The sequence below is a fragment of the Thalassophryne amazonica genome, chromosome 16 (assembly GCF_902500255.1).
Source record: "Thalassophryne amazonica chromosome 16, fThaAma1.1, whole genome shotgun sequence".
Taxonomy (NCBI): Eukaryota; Metazoa; Chordata; class Actinopteri; order Batrachoidiformes; family Batrachoididae; genus Thalassophryne; species Thalassophryne amazonica.
The window spans coordinates 47,445,645-47,467,502 of NC_047118.1; the positions used below are offsets into that span (position 1 = coordinate 47,445,645).

General features: G+C 41.5%; 1 protein-coding gene across 2 annotated transcripts in view; it reads left to right on the forward strand.

Annotated features, from left to right (window-relative positions):
- Positions 1 to 21,622, forward strand: part of LOC117527491 (thyroid hormone receptor alpha) — a 90,043-nt gene extending 68,421 nt beyond the window's left edge. For both annotated transcript variants that reach the window (XM_034189862.1, XM_034189863.1), the window contains 7 exons: positions 7,175 to 7,236; positions 7,737 to 7,858; positions 8,772 to 8,919; positions 10,344 to 10,549; positions 14,772 to 14,918; positions 20,507 to 20,765; positions 21,328 to 21,622. In XM_034189862.1, coding sequence (XP_034045753.1) covers positions 7,175 to 7,236; positions 7,737 to 7,858; positions 8,772 to 8,919; positions 10,344 to 10,549; positions 14,772 to 14,918; positions 20,507 to 20,765; positions 21,328 to 21,578 — 1,195 coding nt within the window. In that variant the 3' untranslated portion in view covers positions 21,579 to 21,622. The remainder of the gene's footprint in view (positions 1 to 7,174; positions 7,237 to 7,736; positions 7,859 to 8,771; positions 8,920 to 10,343; positions 10,550 to 14,771; positions 14,919 to 20,506; positions 20,766 to 21,327) is intronic.
- Positions 21,623 to 21,858: the final 236 nt, after the last annotated feature.

A 21,858-nucleotide genomic window follows, 5' to 3' on the forward strand; every position in this document is an offset into this window, starting at 1 on the left:
TTGTCTAAAATAAATATCCAAATATCTTCAGAAAACTGTTCTATAAATGAGCAGTCCTGTGACACATTTCTGTTTTGTATAGATCAGTGGTTTCTGCATTGATCTGTTTTGTAGAGATCAGTGATTTCTGCCACTAGTCTTCCGTGTTTTGGCCCAACGCATCGTTCCTATTGGACATCGCAAAGCTACGTCACAGCTCAGAGCGGCGAAAGTTGGATTGGGTTAAACTTTGACCGTGTCAGCCTGTCGACAAGGGGCAATGCACGCTCCCGTTAGAAGCGTCGCTTTAGCTCAGCTTTTGATCCGACGCTTCTGACGCCTCTAAAAAGCAACGCATCTCATTGAAAATAATGCTTTCCATCCGGTGTGAAAAGCCCTAAAGTGCGAAATGGCAAACGGAATTAATTTTTCATTTATCACTGGCCATGACGGCCAGCATTTAGTGTCGGAGGAAATAAAAAAAACCTAAAATCGGTATTTAAATTTATTTTAAAATGCCAAAAATTGTGTCGGCAGGTCCGTAACCCATAAAATTAAAAAAAAAAGTCTGGCCTTAGCATACCTCAAGCGACTGTTTGTGGCGTGTACGCAGAAAAGGCTTCCTCTGCATTACAGCATCATACAGTGTCTCGTTGTGCAAAGTGCGCTGTATAGTTGAACGATGCACAGAGACACTATCTGCAGCAAGATCATGGTGTAGGTCTTTGGAGCAGGTCTGTGGGTTGACTATGACTGTTCTCACCATCCTGCGCTTCAGCTTATCTGAGATTTTTTTTTTTTTTTTGTCCTGCTACTTCGGGCCTTACTGTGCCTGCTGTCTTCCATTTCCTCACTATGTTCCTCACAATGGAAACTGACAGCTGAAATCTCTGAGATAACTTTTTGTATCCTTCCCCTAAACCATGATGTTGAACAATCTTTGTTTTCAGGTCATTTGAGAGTTGTTTAGAGGCTCTCATGTTGCCACTCATTCAGTGAGATGCAAAGAGGGGAAACATTTGCAAATGGCCACCTTAAATACCCTTTCTCATGATTGGATTCACCTGTGTAAGGAGGTCAAGGGTCAATGAGCTTACCAAACCAATTTTGTGTTCCAATAATTAGTACTAAATGTATTCAAATCAATGAAATGACAAGGGTGCCCAAATTTATGCACCTGCTCAATTTTGTTTAAAGAATTATTGCATACTTTCTGTAAATACCAGAAACTTCATTTCACTTCTCAGATGTCAGTGTGTTCATCTGCTATATGATATATTTAAGTGAAATTTCTGATCCAGACAACCAATGATTTATAAAGGAAAATCATGAAAATTATCAGAGGTGCCCAAACTTTTGCATACAACTGTATCTGTAGTAATGGCTAATGCCTCACCATGAATATTTTTTCTGAACACATTTTATTTTCTTAAAATACTCTCTGAAGAAACATCAGGCCACATCATGGTGGTCTATGATGCATAGTCTAAAGAGAATCGTCCAAGTGCAATTATGGCATGCCCACCTTCATGATGCTATTTACACTGTGGTAATCTGAGCACAAAGTAAAGCAGAGCACAAAAATCTTGTATTTAGTCACTTAATTATCATGGCTGTGTGTCTCATCTGTGTGCTAATGCGCACATAGGTGAGTGAAAATAGCTTCAGCAGTTCTAAAGGAGTGCCTTTTAACTCACCCATTTATCCATTTATTGAATATGTGGTTGAGGAGAAAAAACAATTTTCAGTCCCAAGTAAAAAGTAACACATCATAAGTGAATATGGCTGGGGGTTTTTGTTGTTTGTTTGTTTTTTGTTGTTGTTAAAGGGAAAATTAAAGGAGACTTGGCTTTCTTGGTGCATTTTTTTAGTTGGCACAAGCTATCTGATCATTTTCTGCCTATGAGGTTTTTTTTTTTGTTTGTTAGCATAGAAATGCTTCCAGCAGATGATTCTTTGGGCTGAATTTGCTTATTAGCAACAAATTTGGTTTTGGCTATTGCAGTTTTCCAGCAGTTTATCCTGGCACATACTAGAGTTGTGGTGTGATTAAGCAAATATTATACACTGATGTTAAATGTGTGTGTAGTGAGTACCTCGTATAGCAGCACCCTCACATCGGGGTGAATGTGAGGCATTATTTGTAAAGCGCTTTGAGCGTCTAATGCAGATGGAAAAGCGCTATATAAATGCAGTCCATTTATTTATTTTTAAATTAGATTTGCACTAATTTTTTGCATAATCGCATATTTTCTGGGGTATAAGTTGCACCTGTCAAAAAAAATGCCTCTTGAAGAGGAAATAAACCATACAGAAGTCTTACTGGAGTACAGGTTGCACCGAACTATAAGCATAGGTATCAAACATGATTCCAGAAAGGGCCAAGAGGGTGCAGGTTTTCTTTGTAACCACCAACTAACTCCACCAGGTGATTTCATTGATGAACTCATCCCATCTGCTCAAAGTGATGTTAATTAGTGAAATCACTTGGTGGCGTTGGCAGTTAAAAAAAAAAAACAAAAACCTGCACCCTCTTGGTCCTGTCTGGAATCAGTTTTGACACCTATGTATAAGTTGCACATTTTTTCTGTTATGAGCTCTTTCATTTGGGATTTTTGTGTATTGTTGTGGTGTATTTTTTATTAATGGCATTCATTCATTTATTATTGGAGTTTGTTTTGTTTAGTGCTTTCATTCTTGGGAAAGTTCAACATACAACATTCACTAGTCATTATAATTAAAATTATTAATGATGAACTTGTGAATTTTCAGTATATGTCGCACTGGAGTATAAGTCACAAGGCCTCCCAAACTAGTAAAAAAAAACGCTTGTACTCAGAAAAATATGGTGAATGCTTCTATATATGTGATTATGCTGAATCTTTAACGCAGTTGATTGCAAGAAGAAATATAACACAATGCTAAAATATAGAGGTGCACCGATCAGGATTTTTTAGGCCGATCATCGATCACTGAAATTTTGATCGGCCATACCGATCAAGGCCGATACCGATCAAGTACATATTTGGATCATGCCCAAAATAAGAATATTGGTGTAATGTATAGGACTGTTTTTGCATTAAGACTTAATGATGAAAACAAAAAACATGCATTCAAATAAAGACACTAGAATAAACTGCCAACTTTTCTTTTATTACACTGACTTTGTTCTACCAGCAAGCTTTTTTTTTCCATGTTTCATGTTGCTCAGGTTACAGCCTACAGAACGTTGAGTATGTAAAATACAGCCCTCATTCTATGGGGTTAAAATTATCTCATTAATATTTGTAAATGCACACAGGGTGATCTACAAATAATCATTGATTTGCAAATGTGTTCAGATATCCACAAATGCAAATTTCATATTTGTAACTTGTAAATTGGTCTTTGCAAATAATGTTGTATTTGCAGATATAAAACTTAATTTGTAAAAAAAATAAAAATAAAAATAAATTACATTTGTAAAACTGGAAATTGTGAATTGAGTTTCAGCATTTGTGGATCACCAATTACATGCATTCATCGCTTTCCTCTGTGACGTAATTTTGAGACATTCTTTTCGCGAAATCCACAGATCCACAAACAAATGCCTACTGATTCACAAATACACACTCACGCACACTGGATATCCACTAGATGGCAGTGTGGTTCCATTCATTACACAGCAGTCTATTTAGATCTCTCAGAGCCATTTGACTCATTTTGACTTCTGATATGAGCTGGACGGATATGGACTACATTAGATGATGGCGACTGCTCTCCTTGTCCGTCCAGCTCATATCAGAAGTCAGAATGAGTTTACGTCACAGAGGAAAACAAAAACAAAAATAAACAAAACAGTGTTTCACTTTGAAGTTATTAATTCAGACTGGACTCTATCGTTATAACTTGACTCGTCAGAGAGCCGCGCAGCGTTTGGAGCTGTGTGAACAGAACGGAGGACGATTCTCGTTTCATTCTCGCAACAAGAGGAGTCCCAGTTAGTAACTTTAATCCGCACAAACATGACTCACGATTGACATATTCAGGGATGAAAGTGGTGACAAACAAAAAAGCTGAAACCCAAAATTACCCCCCAACACCACCTGCACGAAAATGTTTTAATTCTAGAAGCTCTGAAATGCAATCTGGGACTATTCCAGACAATAAACTGGAGTGAGTGCAGCATCCATTTAGGTGAGAAAAAACAAACCAACTTTCCTTATTTAAATTCATTCCAGTAGTATTCTGCTATTACTAGGATGCAGCAGTTTTCTAGCTTGGCAGATAGTTCTGGAGGAAATCACTGAAGAAATTAACACACTGAAAATATGGTTTGACCGAAACAAACAGTCATTAAACTTAAATAAGACAGGGATGAAATGGAGGTGTAAGAGTCACTAGGTGTTCACAGGAAACACTTATTTATTTCTGTATGTATGTATTTATTTATTTATGTATGTTCATTGTTAGTTGCGTTTATATTTTCTGTTGTGTTTCTATTCAGGTTCTTTTTGTCTCTTTCTCTAAAATTGTATATAATAATCATTAGATTATTAATATATAAACAAAAATAAATTTAAGAAATATTACAATTTGAAAACAAATGCACCCGAACGTGATGACAGCTGCAAATGCGTAATGCTAACTTTTAACATGCCATAGACATGCTAATGCGTTAGCATCGCTCCTGTTTTTAAGTTATACAACCCCTGGCAAAAATTATGGAATCACCGGCCTCGGAGGATGTTCATTCAGTTGTTTAATTTTGTAGAAAAAAAGCAGATCACAGACATGACACAAAACTAAAGTCATTTCAAATGGCAACTTTCTGGCTTTAAGAAACACTATAAGAAATCAAGAAAAAAAATTGTGGCAGTCAGTAACGGTTACTTTTTTTAGACCAAGCAGAGGGAAAAAAATATGGAATCACTCAATTCTGAGGAATAAATTATGGAATCACCCTGTAAATTTTGATCCCCAAAACTAACACCTGCATCAAATCAGATCTGCTCGTTAGTCTGCTTCTAAAAGGAGTGATCACACCTTGGAGAGCTGTTGCACCAAGTGGACTGACATGAATCATGGCTCCAACACGAGAGATGTCAGTTGAAACAAAGGAGAGGATTATCAAACTCTTAAAAGAGGGTAAAGCATCACGCAATGTTGCAAAAGATGTTGGTTGTTCACAGTCAGCTGTGTCTAAACTCTGGACCAAATACAAACAACATGGGAAGGTTGTTAAAGGCAAACATACTGGTAGACCAAGGAAGACATCAAAGCGTCAAGACAGAAAACTTAAAGCAATATGTCTCAAAAATCGAAAATGCACAACAAAACAAATGAGGAACGAATGGGAGGAAACTAGAGTCAACGTCTGTGACCGAACTGTAAGAAACCGCCTAAAGGAAATGGGATTTACATACAGAAAAGCTAACCGAAAGCCATCATTAACACCTAAACAGAAATAACAAGGTTACAATGGGCTAAGGAAAAGCAATCGTGGACGGTGGATGACTGGATGAAAGTCATATTCAGTGATGAATCTCGAATCTGCATTGGGCAAGGTGATGATGCTGGAACTTTTGTTTGGTGCCTTTCCAATGAGATTTATAAAGATGACTGCCTGAAGAGGACATGTAAATTTCCACAGTCATTGATGATATGGGGCTGCATGTCAGGTAAAGGCACTGGGTAGATGGCTGTCATTAAATCATCAATAAATGCACAGGTTTACGTTGATATTTTGGATACTTTTCTTATCCCATCAATTGAAAGGATGTTTGGGGATGATGAAATCATTTTTCAAGATGATAATGCATCTTGCCATAGAGCAAAAACTGTGAAAACATTCCTTGCAAAAAGACACATAGGGTAAATGTCATGGCCTGCAAATAGTCCTGATCTTAATCCAATTGAAAATCTTTGGTGGAAGTTGAAGAAAATGGTCCATGACAAGGCTCCAACCTGAAAGCTGATCTGGCAACAGCAATCAGAGAAAGTTGGAGCCAGATTGATGAAGAGTACTGTTTGTCACTCATCAAGTCCATGCCTCAGAGACTGCAAGCTGTTATAAAAGTCAGCGGTGGTGCAACAAAATACTAGTGATGTGTTGGAGCGTTCTTTTGTTTTTCATGATTCCATAATTTTTTCCTCAGAATTGAGTGATTCCATATTTTTTTCCCTCTGCTTGGTCTAAAAAAGTAACCGTTACTGACTGCCGCAATTTTTTTCCTGATTTCTTATAGTGTTTCTTAAAGCCAGAAAGTTGCCATTTGAAATGACTTTAGTTTTGTGTCATGTCTGTGATCTACTTTTTTTCTACAAAATTAAACAACTGAATGAACATACTCCGAGGCCGGTGATTCCATAATTTTTGCCAGGGGTTGTAAAATACATCTGTCGACTGTTTCAGAAGACCATAACAGGTCGGTTTAACATAGAAAAGGTAAATAATACTCACAGACGTATGCTCTTTAGGGTTTTAGCGGGGGAAAATTAAGCGAAAGAAAGAAAGTATAAACGAAGCAACAGGCTCGAAGCATTGCTTCAGTCTGCGAACCACTGGTTCGATTGGTTCAACATTCAGAGCAAAGCCACGCTGCAGAAAAGTTGATCACAGACCCGCTGCAGGGTCTGTAATCAATGTAGAGAAATTATCATTTTCCTGACAAACACACCAAGTGCTCCCTGCGCCACTGCCTGCACTGTTGTGATCGGTCCTTTTGATCGGCGCATTTTGCAGATCACCGATCAAACCGATCAAGGCATGATTGGCCGATAATGATCGGTGGCCGATCAATCGGTGCGCCTCTACTAAAATACTCTTTTCCATATGAGCATGTAATCAATGAAAGGGTGTGTAGAAAGAATATGACCTTTTGACCACTTAGAATAGGTCAAGGTTAGCTGTCTTTGAAGTTGTCCAAGGTCTGTGTTCTAAGAATGCCCCCTGTGAATTTGAAGACCCTGGCAGTGACTGACTTGACCTACGCTGAGGACAGACAGACGGATGGACGGACGCAAAGTCTTTGCAATACCTGATGGCCATAGTTTGGCCTCAGGTAAAAATGACAGAAAACCTTTCTTATCATGAAAAGTGTATATTTGGTTTTTATTTTGCACTGCTCACATTTCAGAAACCAGTATTGGCAATGAATATATGATGAGTTTGTCGTGTGTGTTACATTTTTTACTTTGTTTCTTGCCCTCCCAGTTGGCCAGATGTGCCGAAGAGAAAGAGGAAGAACAGTCACTGTCCGGTGAAGAGTATGTCTGGTAAGAGTTCATAACATGCCAGGTGATCACAGTTCAAACAGGCTTCTTTCATGACTGATGTGTTTTAGCCCTACGTAGTGCAGAACATCACTTTAGAAATGACTCCACTCGACTTTGTACAGAACTGTAGGTGTCATTAATGCGACAGTGTCACAATATTTTGTGTTTTCTTTCAGAAGCTTGATTGAATAAAGATTAGCTCACCTAGGTGACTAATTTTAGTATGCGTATTGGTCTGTTGGGATCCTAATGCACCAGATCTCCGTTGTCCCTGTGATAACGCTAAGCCCACTGCTTGCCATACACGTCTCCTTTTTCCTCCTACATTTTTAATGTAATTGCGGCTTTCCACCTCTTTACTGCCCCCAAGTGACCCCACCCGTCTCACCTTCCGTTTGCATGAAATGTGCTTTACCTTATCACCCTCATTGTCCACCGTCATCATTCTTTGGTGCATTCAGTCTTATCTTCCTTTTCAACCTACTCTTCCTCTCCTATAGCTCTTAGCGCCTCTGTTCCAGGCTACATCCCCAGCTACCTGGAGAAGGACGAGCCATGTGTGGTGTGTGGCGACAAGGCGACTGGCTACCACTACCGCTGCATCACGTGCGAGGGTTGCAAGGTACAGCAGAACATCCCTGCTTCATTAATGCAGTCTCTTCCACAAGAGGGTTGCACGAACCCTGAAATAAAATCAGCAGCATTAATGTGAAATCAGACACAAAGTGAAATCTTTTCCTTAAATAGACACCCAGCAAAACGACCCAGCCTGTACTGTTCTGTCTGTGTGTCACCTCGAGGTGCGTAGACAGATAAACAGTCAGTTAACTCCTCTTTGTCACATTTGCTTTTATTGACTCCAAATCAGCAAAATAAGCAGACTAAATTGGTGTAAAACTACAAAGGAAAACATCATTCAGTTTAAACAGTAAAGATGTATAACACAGCCACCGTCGTCTCTGGGATCCATCGGTAATAAACTTTAGATGTAAATCTTGCAGTTGGGGAACATTACACCATTCAGAAAATCTGGTCCCAACTTCTGGTTCTTCAAAATAAAAGCATTTTATGAATGAACATTCAGAACAACACACAAAATTGAGAACAGCACACAGCCAAATGTTATTTTGTTTATTTGTCATTTCAAAACAAAAACAATTTTTTAGGACCTAAAACTAGGATTTGTGGTTGTTCTGAGTTTCCCTTGGGGATGAGCAAGTACACCACTATCTGTATCTGTATCTCTTATATAAGTTGAAGAGGATTTGCAATTAATTGTGTTCTGTTTTTATTTACATTTCACACAACGTCCCAACTTCACGGGAATTGGGGTTGTAATAAAATGCTCAAAAGAATGGACAGAATCCTCTGTGGCTATCAGCCATGTCAAGCGGCATAATTTTATGGCTCAAAACATCTTAAACTAGTAAGAAGTTTATTAAGAAAGTTACATTCAAACAGGTAACTAATATTCTTTGTGTTCCCTTTTGCTTCTTAATCTTTTTGCTTTTGTTTTCTTTTCCTACTCTGTTCAGGGTTTTTTCCGCCGGACCATCCAAAAGAATCTTCATCCATCTTATTCCTGTAAATATGAGGGCTGCTGCATTATTGACAAGATCACCCGTAACCAGTGCCAGCTGTGCCGCTTTAAGAAGTGTGTCTCTGCGGGCATGGCCACGGACTGTGAGTTGTTGCTGTTATTAACAAACTACTACATGTTGTTATGGGAGTACATTTACTTTCTCAATCTCTGATAGCTCTGCAATCACATGTACACCCTGTATAAAATTTAACCCTGTTCTCATGCTCATTTTAAGAGTTTGCAGTTGTTTGTCAATGTGTTTTGTTCATGATGTAAACAAGTCTTCCTTTCTCGGCCACTCCTCCTCAACCCCCCACGTTGAGTAGAATGATTGGCAGTTGCAGTCTTTTAAGCGGTGTATCAGCTCTGTGTCGGAAAGTTCAGACTTGTATGGGTTCTAGTGTGAACACATTCTAGGTCAGAGGCATTTTTAACCTATAAATGTGACTTTTTGACATATTTATGGAAAGTAGTTGCTGAGATGCATAGTCAGTACTGCTGTCTCTTTACAAACAGGGGCAATAGCCTCACAGGGCATGACGCACATGCACTAAATGTGCATATGTGGAAATCTCAAACACTAAATGTACTTCCGCATCCAGCTTCTGTATGTAAACGGGACAAAAAAGCTCAGAACACATATTCTTTGCACAAGATGCCACTAAGGGCCCCTTCACACATAACACGATTGAGGCAGAATGGCGCAGGAGGATTGGAATGGCACTCGTGGGAAATCGGAACAGCACTCAAACGCCTCGTATAGCCACATCCATTCGGGCACGGCACGTGCACGCCATATTCCTGTGCCTCTCACACCGGAAATGCATTCAAACGACGGGCAACATGAGGTCACACTGCCATCTGATCGTGTTTGCAACATTCGCACGGCACGCCGTACGCAGGTCAGACATATCGTGCCGTGGCCGAGGAGCTGCATGAAATCAGCAAAGCGCACACAGCTGGATGGCTGTCATGTCTATAAGCTGACAGCTGTGGAACACCGTGGCATATCGCAAACCCACACCACCACAACAGAGATGCAAATCAGAACCCAGCCCGGTTGCGTGTCACAGCGGCAACCGACCGGACAGGCACGTCGTGTGACACGCGATCGCAGTGTCCGTGGTACGAAACCGTCGCCGCGGGATTTCTCATGCCTATCCGACCGTGTGTCCCTCCTGACAGCAGGTGGAACATTCCGCGGTTCGCCAATTCAGTTTTTTCGCTCTTTTTCGGCCGGTTTCTGTGTCTTCCACCAAACTTTGTGTTATGTGTGAAGGGGCCATAAGTCATGAAATATTTACTCAGAAAAATCATTGATGCCTCTTGTATTGTTTGAAATGCTATTCATAGCAACTTTAATGTTAAACATGTCCACAGTCTAATAATAGGTTTATATTTTAAAACATATTTTGAATAACCATTGTATTACCTGACACATCCTGTAAATGGGTTCATGTGGCACAAACTCCGCTACATAGACTTTTCTAAACGCTGTCTCTACATGTAACCTTCTACCCATTAGTGGTGTTGGATGACACAAAGCGTGTGGCCAAGCGCCGTCTGATTGAGGAAAATCGAGAGAGAAGGAAGAAAGAGGAGTTGATGAAGACGCTTCAGATGAGGCCAGAGCCCGATAGTGCAGAGTGGGAGCTGATCAGACTGGCAACCGAGGCCCACCGGCACACCAACGCCCAGGGCTCCAGCTGGAAACAGAAGCGCAAGTTTCTGGTAAAATATTTTTTTTTAACTAGTTTGTTTTTTGTTCATTTTTTCCTTGTACACATTAATTATTTAAGGTCAGTTTGACTCACAAATGCATTACATATATTCACAGCAGTTGCACAATGGGCTTGTATTCTGATTTAAACAAAGTCCTCTGAAAAGTCAGTGCCAATATGCACAGTAATACACTGAACATGGAAAATTCCTGAGCAACAAGAGCCAGGAGAAAAGTGATAGACATAAGACAAAATAAAGTTCTTGAAATGAATAACAAAATCTTAAAAGCTTTGCTTGTAATTTTACAAAAATGTTTACCGCAGGCAAGTTAATATACATTTAAAATCATCGAAATTTGAAGAATCTGTTTTGCTTAAGTGATGCCTGCAGGTTACGGATTAACCCGTGGGTCAGGTGCTGAGGAAATACTGTGGGTGCAAATGAGGCAGGTCAAAAAGTGACAAAGCAGAGTTCTCACTGAGTAATTAACACTTTTCAGATATATTACACACTGTCTAAACAGCATATGACAAGCTGTGTGATAACTTCAGTCTGATCCCTTTTCTCTTCTCTCTCATGTGCACACAGTGCACACTCATAGACTGTGTCAGGATTTGGGTCTTGCCAGCTTTTAATTCTTGGCTCTGTGTTCTTCAGTTACTTTTGTTTATTCTGTTGTGATGTTTTTGTTCTGTTTGGGTCTGTCTTTCCTGTCTGTCTCTGCTGGCTCTTGGTGGTGGGTGTTTCCCTCTGTCTGGCCATGCCCTCCTTCTGGTGTGTTCCACGCACACCTGTTCTCTATCGGCACCTCATCACCTGGGTGTATTTAAGCTCTCCATTGTGCCTTACTCCCTCGCCAGATTGTAGTGCCTTGTGCCTCTTTCCAGCTCTATTCATGTATTTCCTTGCCTTGCTTCGTTTGCGTCATCGTGTTTTTTGACTACCTGCCTGTGTACCTCGACCACGCCTAGCCAGATGTATTTGTTACTGTTGCTCTTTTTGGACTGCCTATCTGTGTACCGACCCCAGCCTGTTTACAGAGTAAACATCTCCACTGAGCTGTGTACCTGCGTCCTGCATTTGTGTCCAGCCCGTCAAACCTGATAGACTGCTTGATGTGCTGCGTTCATGTTGTCATAGCAGAATTTCTGTCATCTGCAGTGGCAGGCTGTAGGTAGAAACTTGAGGCACGGTCTTTTTTCTGATGACAGACAATAATGTAGTTCATTTACAAATACAGCATTTTGCGCAGCATTATCTTAAAAAACAAACGGCACACTTTGATACGTTGTTTATAAGTACCATAACCTACATCTCACAAATTTTTCTGCACGTAATAATAATTGTGAAATATAAATTATAATACATTTACAGGCTGGCAGTAATCAGTTTTGCCAGTGGGGTGAAAAAAAACCTGTGGCCTTTTTTAGGGGTGTGTGTGTGTGTGTGTGTGGTGTGTGTGTGTGTGTGTGTGTGTGTGTGTGTGTGTGTGTGTGTGTGTGTGTGTGTGTGTGTGTGTGTGTGTGTGTTCAGGTCCGTTTTTTTTGTTGTTCTTGTGAGTTGAGTTTGGGTTGTAATCATTGCATATTTTTGTGGGTGAGCATTTGGGTTGTGCAAAAACCCTGACCTGTGCATCATCTGCAAAATATAGACAATCTGTTCACATAGAAAATCAGTGCACAAGAAATCAAAGCAGTGGCACACTGAGAATTCAGTTTGAGGAGCTGTTTTGTGGTATTTTCCCCAAACCTGTAATGGTTACACAACAAGAAAATCATTTTAAAAATTGCATTTCATCCTCACATTTCAATTGTGTAATATTCTTTGAAAAGATTGTTTCTTCTAAAATGTCTTTTTGATATCAGTTGAAATAACAAGATTACCATTAAAATAATGTTTTCTGTTATGTTTTAATAATGTTAAATTGAACCCAAATATGCAGGCAGTAATTAACCACGAGGTGAGGTGAAAAAAAGAGGTGATTTATTATTCCAACACCCTGTAAATCCAAATGAGCAAATAAAGTGAGTGTAATGTGGGTAACAAGAGTCCAGGATAAACACCAAATGAATCCAACTATAAGGGTAACAGCAAAATGATTTGGACAACAAAAGTAACACGGATACAACATGTGAAGACAGAGACTCTCAAAATACTTTCAACCAACAAGGAGGAACCAATGGAAGGAACTGGCAAACAAACAGGGAAAAGGTATGGCTTGAATACACAAACGAACAAATGAGGGTACGTGTGTGAAATTGGGGAGGCAGGGTCGAAACACACGTGACAGACTAAACAACCAAAAGGTGATTCAAAACTAACCAGACATCCAGGGGTGAGTAGAACCAAAATATAACCATAACAAAACACAGCCTAAGAAGAGAAATTACAAAACCAAAATACACATACAAGAATCTAAAGGCAAAATCAAACATGGAATACAAAGGTGAATAAAGTATCAACAAGGAAACAAATAAAGAGAACATAAATGACAAGAAATGATCAAACTACCAGGGGAACCCTAACCAAAACCGAAAACTAAACCAAAGAAACACAAGGAGAAAACTAACATGAAACTCAAAAGGGAACTCAGCGCAAACCAGGTTAAACAGACCATAAGAATGACAAAGACAGAGGAAGAGAACACAACAATAATTAAAAACAGGATATGGACAGAAGGCAATGACAGTAAACACCTAAACAAAGACAAAAGACTAACCACAGAGACAGACAAGGGACAGGACACTGAGGACACTAACAACAGGACACAGACAGTAAGCACACCATAACAGTTTTTAGTATTTGTAAAATGTGTTGTTTTATTTACATCAGTAATGTTTGTAAAACCATCTGAACCATCTGTGGATGTACGAGGTCTATTAGATAAGAAACCGACACTTTTATTTTTTTTAATATATGGATTTGAATGACGTGCGATTACACCAATCATGCTTGAACCCTCGTGCGCATGCGTGAGTTTTTTCACGCGTGTCGGTGACGTCATTTCCCTGTGGGCAGGCCTTGAGTGAGATGTGGTCCAGCCCTCTCGGCTGAATTCCTTTGTTTCACACGCTGCTCGAGACGGTGCGCGTTGCTTTATCAAAATTTTTTCTGGACCTGTGAGGAATATCCGAGTGGACCCTATTCGAGAAATTAAGCTGGTTTTCGGTGAAAAGTTTAACGGCTGATGAGAGATTATGGGGTGTTTCTGTCGCTGTAAGGACTTCCCACGGAGTGGGACGTCGCGCAGCGCTTCCGGGCGCTGTCGTCGGCCTGTTTCAACCTGAAAACATCCTAATTTAAGGCTTAATTCACCCAGGACGTTGTGAGAGAACAGAGAAGATTCAGAAGAGGCCGGCATGAGGACTTTATGCGGACATTCCACTGTTTAAGGACATTTTTTAATGAAAGACGTGCGCACAAATTCGCCGAGTTGTTTCCATGACAACTCGGTGAATCTGTGTGCGCCGCGACAGGAAAAACACCTCCGTGTTGAAAACCATTTGTAAAATTCAGGCGGCCTTTAATGGCTTTCAGCAAGTGAGTAACTGAGAAATTGTTTAACAGCTTGGGCATGTTCCAACTTGCCTGTTAAGGTTTCCTATCGCGAACCCCCGCGGTCGGGTGCGGCCCGACATGCAACTCTGCCCGCACGTTCTTTCATTACAAAATGTCCGTTAACAATGGAATGTCTGAATAAACTCCTCATGCCGACTTCTTCTGAAAGTTCTCTGTTCTCTGACGACTTACTGGGTCAACAGAGCCTGAAATGTGGAAGTTTTCAACTTGAAACGGCGAGACGCTGCCGCCTCGAAGTGCAGATCGCCGTCAGGCGCCGTGGGCCGTCCTTAAAGCGACACTACCAGACCAAAATCTCTCATCAGCCGTTAAAATTTTTACCGAAAACCAGCTGAATTTATCGAATGGTGTCCACTCAGTTGTGCCTTATAGTTTTGAAAAAATTTTGATCAAACAAAGCAGCAGTCTCTGAGCCATTCCTAAACAATGAAAAAATCGACGAGCGGGTGGGCCACTCCTCACTCAAAGACTGCCCACAGGCGAATGACGTAACCGACAGGTGTGGAAAAACTCTCGCATGCCCACGAGGGTTCAAGCATGTCTGATGTAATCACACGTGATTCAAATCCATATGGTTTTTGAAAAAAATATAAGGTCGGATACTTCTCTAACAGACCTCGTATGTGTCACCTCTCTGGTGTTTTGTTTCTAGCCAGATGACATCGGCCAGGGTCCACAGGTTCCCACTTCTGACCGAGATAAGATAGACCTGGAGGCCTTCAGTGAGTTCACCAAGATCATGACCCCTGCCATCACACGAGTCGTTGACTTTGCCAAGAAACTGCCCATGTTCTCAGAGGTGTGTTAAATTGCAAGTGTGTGTGTGTGTGTGTGTGTGTGTGTGTGTGTGTGTGTGTGTGTGTGTGTGTGTGTGTGTGTGTGTGTGTGTGTGTGTGTGTGTGTGTGTGGTCTTCTTCATAAATAGGTAAAGGATGCTAGGAGGCCTTAAATTGGACATGGCATCTTTTTCTGTCGTTGATTGCATTTAGGCAGGTACCTGAAATCTCTAAAGAAAAACCTAGGGTAGGTAATGTTGAGAAACATTTTTTGTTATATTGAAGAAGGAAAAAAAAAACAAAACGTCTGTAGCAGCTGTAGGATTGATAAAACTCTGACCAATATAAGGCCTGTGGTCCGCTCTCAAAGAACCAATCAGGTGCCTTCATGTCTAGTTCTTCCTGCTTACATCACCAGGCTTAACGCGCCCTTCTGTTCCTTCCTCCTCTGCGTGTGCACACGCATCTCCTTTCACTGAAGAAGTTCACTTCGGTACAATGGCAAAGGGAATACAGCCAAAACTACCACTTCCACTGGATTGTGCCATGTTGGATTAAGCATTTTCTCTGCAAATTGTCCGTTGAAAACAGCTCTAATCACTTCCTGAATCACACAGGACCGCTCCAGCTTCAGCCGTTCATGCGCACGTGCCCAAGTGCGCGTCTAACAAGCGGCAGAAGGCATTTTGAGCCGTCTAAAAAGGTAATTATTTGTCATGTTTACATTGTCATGGCTTGGTAAAACAGTTGTGTGTTCTTTCCTTCTTGTGTGCAGCTGTTAAAGTATGTTTATAACAGATTTAACTTCTTGTTATAATGTTCAGACGAGCTGCGCTCTGATGCGAACCGCTGACATCACCACTTGCTCTGTTCACTTCTTTACTCCACTTGATGAGCTGAAATGTTCAAAAAAATCTTTCACGCATAAATGTCATGCTATGTGGTGCAATTTAATCGCCAACACAATGTACAGCTCGTCAAGTGGAGTAAAGAAGTGAACAGAGCGAGTGGTGATGTCAGCAGTTTGCATCAGAGCGCAGCTCGTCTCAACATTATAACATGAAGTTAAATCTGTTATAAACATATTTAACAGCTGCACACAAGAAGAAAAGAGCACACAACTGTTTTACCAAGCCATGACAATGTAAACATGACAAATAATTACCTTTTTAGACGGCTCAAAATGCCTTCTGCCGCTTGTTAGGCATGTGTGAATGGTTGAAGCTGGAGCGGTCCTGTGTGATTCAGAAAGTGATTACAGCCATTTTCAATGGCTAATTTGCAGAGAAAATGATTAATCCGACACAAAATTATTTTATATACACAGCGTCCAGCACAGAGCACGTGGCAGGCGGTAGAACAAAGAATGGCGTCCAGCTGGGATCACAGCATGTGGGATCATCACGACGACGTGCGTGTTTCTGCATGTCAGGGGGCCTTTAGTCGGCTCTCCTCTGCCCCGCTGAGTCGCACAGTCAGATGCGCATTCAAGTTTGTGGCAACATGGCATTGGACGGAGCACTGAAGGGGAAGGGGGTGGAACCTAGAGGAAGTGCTACTTTCAAAACTTCCTAGCTCTCTTGCTACCTCTCCACTAGAGCATGACACAGGAGTGGATTTTCACTCCCGTCCCATCCCGCTCCCAGAAAAAAAAATCCAATCCTGTCCCAATCCTGGACTGGAGTAAAAAAAATGAATCCCATCCCGTCCCACTCCTGTAAAGATGACTCCCAATCCCATCCCGCTCCCACTCAAAATCAGTCCCACTCCCATCCCACTCCCGTATGTCTCGCGCCGTGATGATCAATCAGGGACTGAATATGTAGTGACATGGAGATGTCTGGAGTTTCACTGAAGATGTGAACATATCCTGTCTCTGGTAGCAGCCTGTGAGCAGGACTTATGTCTCTTTTGTCCTTTATTTCACAATTATGACAGAGTTTTTGGAGCGAGCAGCAGCACCACAGCAAGCAGCGGAGTTTCTTTCTCTTTTTATTGTACGTGCGCACGCGAGCGAATCGTCTTTGGAGACTATTTTATTAATTAACTACACAGATGTATAATAAAGCAAATGGTGACTGGTTTCTAAACACAATTATGACAGAGTTTTTTTTGGGAAAGAGCGAGGAGCAGCCCTGCAGCAAGCAATGGAGATTCTTTCTTTATTTTTTTTTTACATGCGCACGCGAGCGAATTGTCTGTGGAGAATATTTTATTAATTAACTACACAGATGTATAATAAAACAAATAGTGACTGGTTTCTAAACACAATTATGACAGTTTTTTTGGGAAAGAGCGAGCTGCAGCAAGCAGCAGAGTTTCTTTTTTTTTTTTTTTTTTTATTGTTTACATGTGCGCGCGTGAACGGGACAGTTGGTCCTCAAGTTGGGTCCTGCAGAGGCGGAAGGACCGCTGAAAGCAGCCGTCATTCAGACTCAGCTACTACAGCAAATAATGATACTCCCTGTATTGGGAGCTTTCCACAACAACTTGCTCCGTGTGATCAAGGTCCATCATGTTAACTTGACTGACAACCGGAGCCGGTGAGCAGCATGGAAGCTCCTCCTATTTGATGATGCACCGGGGCGAATTTTCGCAGCAAAAGCAGAGCGACACACCGGGCGAAGGAGGCGCGTCCGTCGCCACGCGACCCCCACGAATTTGTAGCGTCTGATCACGCCCGGTGTAAACGTGTTTTGGTTGTTTTAAATAGATGAAAATCATCATCTATTTTTGGCATTCCCGCTCCTGCCCGCTCCCGTTCATTTTTATTCCCGTCCCATCCCAATCACGGGATTGATAAAATTTTGACTCCCATCCCGCGGGAATCCCGCAGGAATCACGTGACCCACGGGAATTCCCGAAAAATGTCATCCTCTACTCTCCACCTCAGATCTGCTGTTGTGACCTCTTGTGAAAAAACAAGGGAGCAGCCACAGGAACTTAATTTTACCTCTAACTAACATTGTGTGCCTTTGTTGAAGAGGAAAGGTTTACTGGCCTTGATTTTGCGGATGATGCTGTGGTTTTTGAGGGATCAGTGGATATCCTGATTGAGACTTGAGAAGCTGACTAAGGAATCAGAGTGCCTGTGCTTGAGATTGTCCTGGATCAAGACGAAGACCAGGCTTACATAGACTTCCTTGTCTCAGCTACCAGATGTGTATCGAAGTGGTAAACGTGTTAAAGATGTTAAAGATTCATGTTTCTCAGCAGTGACTTTAATGTATCTGAGACCTTAGTTTTTGAGATTGAAAGACACTTGAGTACATCTTATGGAGTCATGAGGATCCTGCATCTTTGTAGGAGATCAAAGGCCCACGTCGTTAGTGTCTTGACCAGTGAATCCTGTCTTATTGTGTGTTGTGAGACTTGGACACTAACAATTGACCTAAAGTCATGACTGGATGGTTTGGTATTCGGTCTGTTTAGGTACTGCTGGAATAACAGTTACTTATGCTGCGTTTACACATAACGATGACAAGTCACAAATGCCACGAAGTGTACATGTGATGATTCAGGGCAGAGGTGTCGGGTGTCCTCTGGAACTGCTGAAACCTGTTACCACATATTATGACTAATGGCACGTGTTGCTGGAGAATTATCAGGAACCGTTACGCACAGTCAAGAATAATATTGCACGTAACAGCGCATCGTTACGTTCTGTCACATTGTGAATGAGGCGAATTGTCTCCACACAACCCCATATTCATCCTACTGTCAGTTGCTGAACAATTCAGATTGCTCCAGTTTGCTCCTCAAAATCCACACCAGAAGAACTTTGTGACTGCATGCTTAGTTGGGCTCTGTGCCATGGAGTGGCGCAGAAAGGAGGAGCAGATGGAGAGAGCCAGATGTCTGGCTCAACGCAGCTCTCGTCTCGCTTGTTTTCCCAAACATCAGGCACATGCAACAGGTGGAACACCTGCAGGAGTGTGCTGAGGAGCATTGGAACGAGGCGTTTCACCGACTTGGCATCACTGTCCTTCTTTGGCATACTGCAGCAATGAAACTGAATGCAGTGCAGCAGGGTTTAATTGTGCGCACGTCAGAGAAGAACGCTGTCATGCTCTGTTAAGGATCACCACTAATCAAGACGGATCAACACGCTCAGTTCTAACCTCCATGACATGAGGCGAAATGAGGGTGGTGTGTGACATTCATGGAAAATTTTTTGACAGCCAAAAACATGCTCCACGAAAATCATGAATGTCATGCACCAACACACACTGTTAAGAAACCTGTTCGGATGCATTGTCACGTTGAGAATGTCAGGAATGTGCCAAGAATGACGCAAATATGACATTCGTAACACATCTTGCCTATGTGTAAACACAGCATTAGGGACTCTGAGATGAAGTGTTGTGAGGGAAAATCACCTACAACATTGTGACCATGTTGCACGTTTGTCTGGGTGTGATCCAGCACACAGGTGCCTCAGTGTTGAGGATTCCAGCAATTGAAAAACACAAAGGGAGACACCCATGTTTCATCTGGATGTGCCAGATAAATGGTTACTTTCAAGTGTTGTGGATGGACAGGTTGTCTGTTTGGGGGGTTTCAATCCTTGGCCTAAGGTGGTTCTGTAGTGTGATGGATGATGTGACATGGCATCAACCCATGCTCCCAGACCTGATCTGACCTGACCTGGCCTGTTATTGTGTGTGACAGCTTGGCTTTAGTGTAGAAGAAGGTTGAAAATTTGTGCTGGTAAACTAGGCTTTTAATTTGTTTTAACTTAACTGTTTGTAAGCTTGTTCACATGGTATTTTAAAAATTTAGAGGCTTTCATCCAGAGTGAGTTACTGTATCATTACGATGTACATTTTTGGAATGGGTGGGTCTTTTGGGGACAGAATCCAAACCTGTGCTGTAATCTGTAAAAGCTTCTTTTAGATTTACAGAACGTTCTGTGGTGTTTCTTGTTGTCACATTGTGTGCCATGTTGTCCTGTTTCTTTTTCCTCTGAGGGTTTTTGAGCGGGACCTTTGAGTGACTTTTTCACCATCAACTTTTCCAGCAGTTATCAGGGTTTACATCTGTTGTCGTTAATGTCATATTTACAGCTGTTGTTTATTTTCAGCTGATGCAACATCATCGTAATCACTTTGGTGTGCAGTTTCTCTCTCTCTCTCTCTCTCTCTCTCTCTGTCTCTCTCTCGCTCTCTCGCTTGGTTGCGTCAGAGCTTGCCTTGTTGTTATTCAAGGCTTGTCTTCCAAACACATACCATTTAAGATGTTTTGGTTTTTTTTGGTCATTCACCTTCTTCCACCATTTCTCTCTTTTTGAATGAGGTTATGACTCACCACCACTCACTGAGTTCTCTCCCTGCTGTCTGTGCGCAGTGCACTTGTCATGAATATTGTAGCGATTTCCCAGTTACATAAACTGTGGCAGGGGATTGGTTGCCATTTGAAAATGATGCCTTGCAAGGAAGCCCTTTTGGATAACAGCTTTAAAGCCATGATGACTTCAGATTTGCTGAAATATTACGAACATGTTGTATTTCGTTACAGTGATCTATCGTGTTGTCTGTCAATATTTCTCAAATGTTTTAACCTGTAATAAATTCACTGATTACCTGTTGTGTGTTAACATTGCATTGGACAGCTGCCTTGTGAAGACCAGATCATCTTGCTGAAGGGATGCTGCATGGAGATCATGTCACTGCGAGCTGCTGTGCGCTATGATCCAGACAGTGAGACGCTTACACTAAATGGGGAGATGGCTGTGAAACGAGAGCAGCTGAAGAACGGCGGGTTGGGAGTGGTGTCGGATGCCATCTTTGATTTGGGCAAAAGTCTCTCTCAGTTCAATTTGGATGACTCAGAGGTGGCACTGATGCAGGCTGTGCTGCTCATGAGCTCAGGTGAGGGAACCACATAAAAATGTGCAGCATTTGAAATAATGTCCATAAAGAGCAAGAAGCAAATGAAAATATCACAGACATTGATGCTTCATTTCTGTATTTTCCAGAGTGTTTTCTTATTAGTTTGACTTAAATAAAATCACACGTTTGTTATGAATAATAATTAAAGTGCTGATTAAAAATAAATAAGTAAATGGGCTCAATTTTTTTTGTACTGTTTCCAACACTGTGGGCCAGCAATCCATGTACATTGGATGATTTTTTTTTTTTTTTTGTCAAAACTGCATCAAATTACATCCAATATGTTCCATCCAATGCACCCTTATTTATTTGTCTTGCTTGTTTTTGTAATTTAAAAGTCCGTCTGTTATGTAACAGCACAGGCTGTGGTGTGCACAAGTGCAGGAGTTCCTGTCCGTTGTTCAAATCTCTCCCAGGGAAAGACTGTTAAGTGATTTCCACATACAGAAAAAAGGAGTGACTTAAACTCTGGAAAATACCTATTATGTGCTGTAATTTGAGTTAAAGCTGGTGAAAATTTCCTAAATCTGTCTTCTCACAGACCGTTCGGGGTTGACCAGTGTGGAGAAAATTGAGCAGTGCCAAGAGGCCTACCTGCTGGCGTTTGAACACTACATCAACTATCGCAAGCACAACATTCCCCACTTCTGGCCAAAGCTGCTCATGAAGGTGACCGACCTGCGTATGATTGGGGCGTGCCATGCTAGCCGCTTCCTGCACATGAAGGTGGAGTGTCCCAATGAACTGTTTCCCCCACTCTTCCTGGAGGTCTTCGAAGACCAGGCAGTGTAATGGAAACACAATCAAACCCAAACGCAGAGGTGACCAGTAAAAGAGAGGAATTAAGGTGGTTTTAAGGGGGAAAAGTAAAAAAAAAAAAAAAAAGTGGGAATGTGATCTGGAAACCTTTTAGCAAACACACACACAAAGTCACCAGCACAGACTGACGTCCATAGCCGGAGACAAGCGCAGACGATCAGGCTTTACTTCTCGTCAGAGTGAAAACTGTTCAGTTATGCAGAGGGGCAAACGCTGAGCATGAATAGAGATTCACAGATTTATATTTCATACA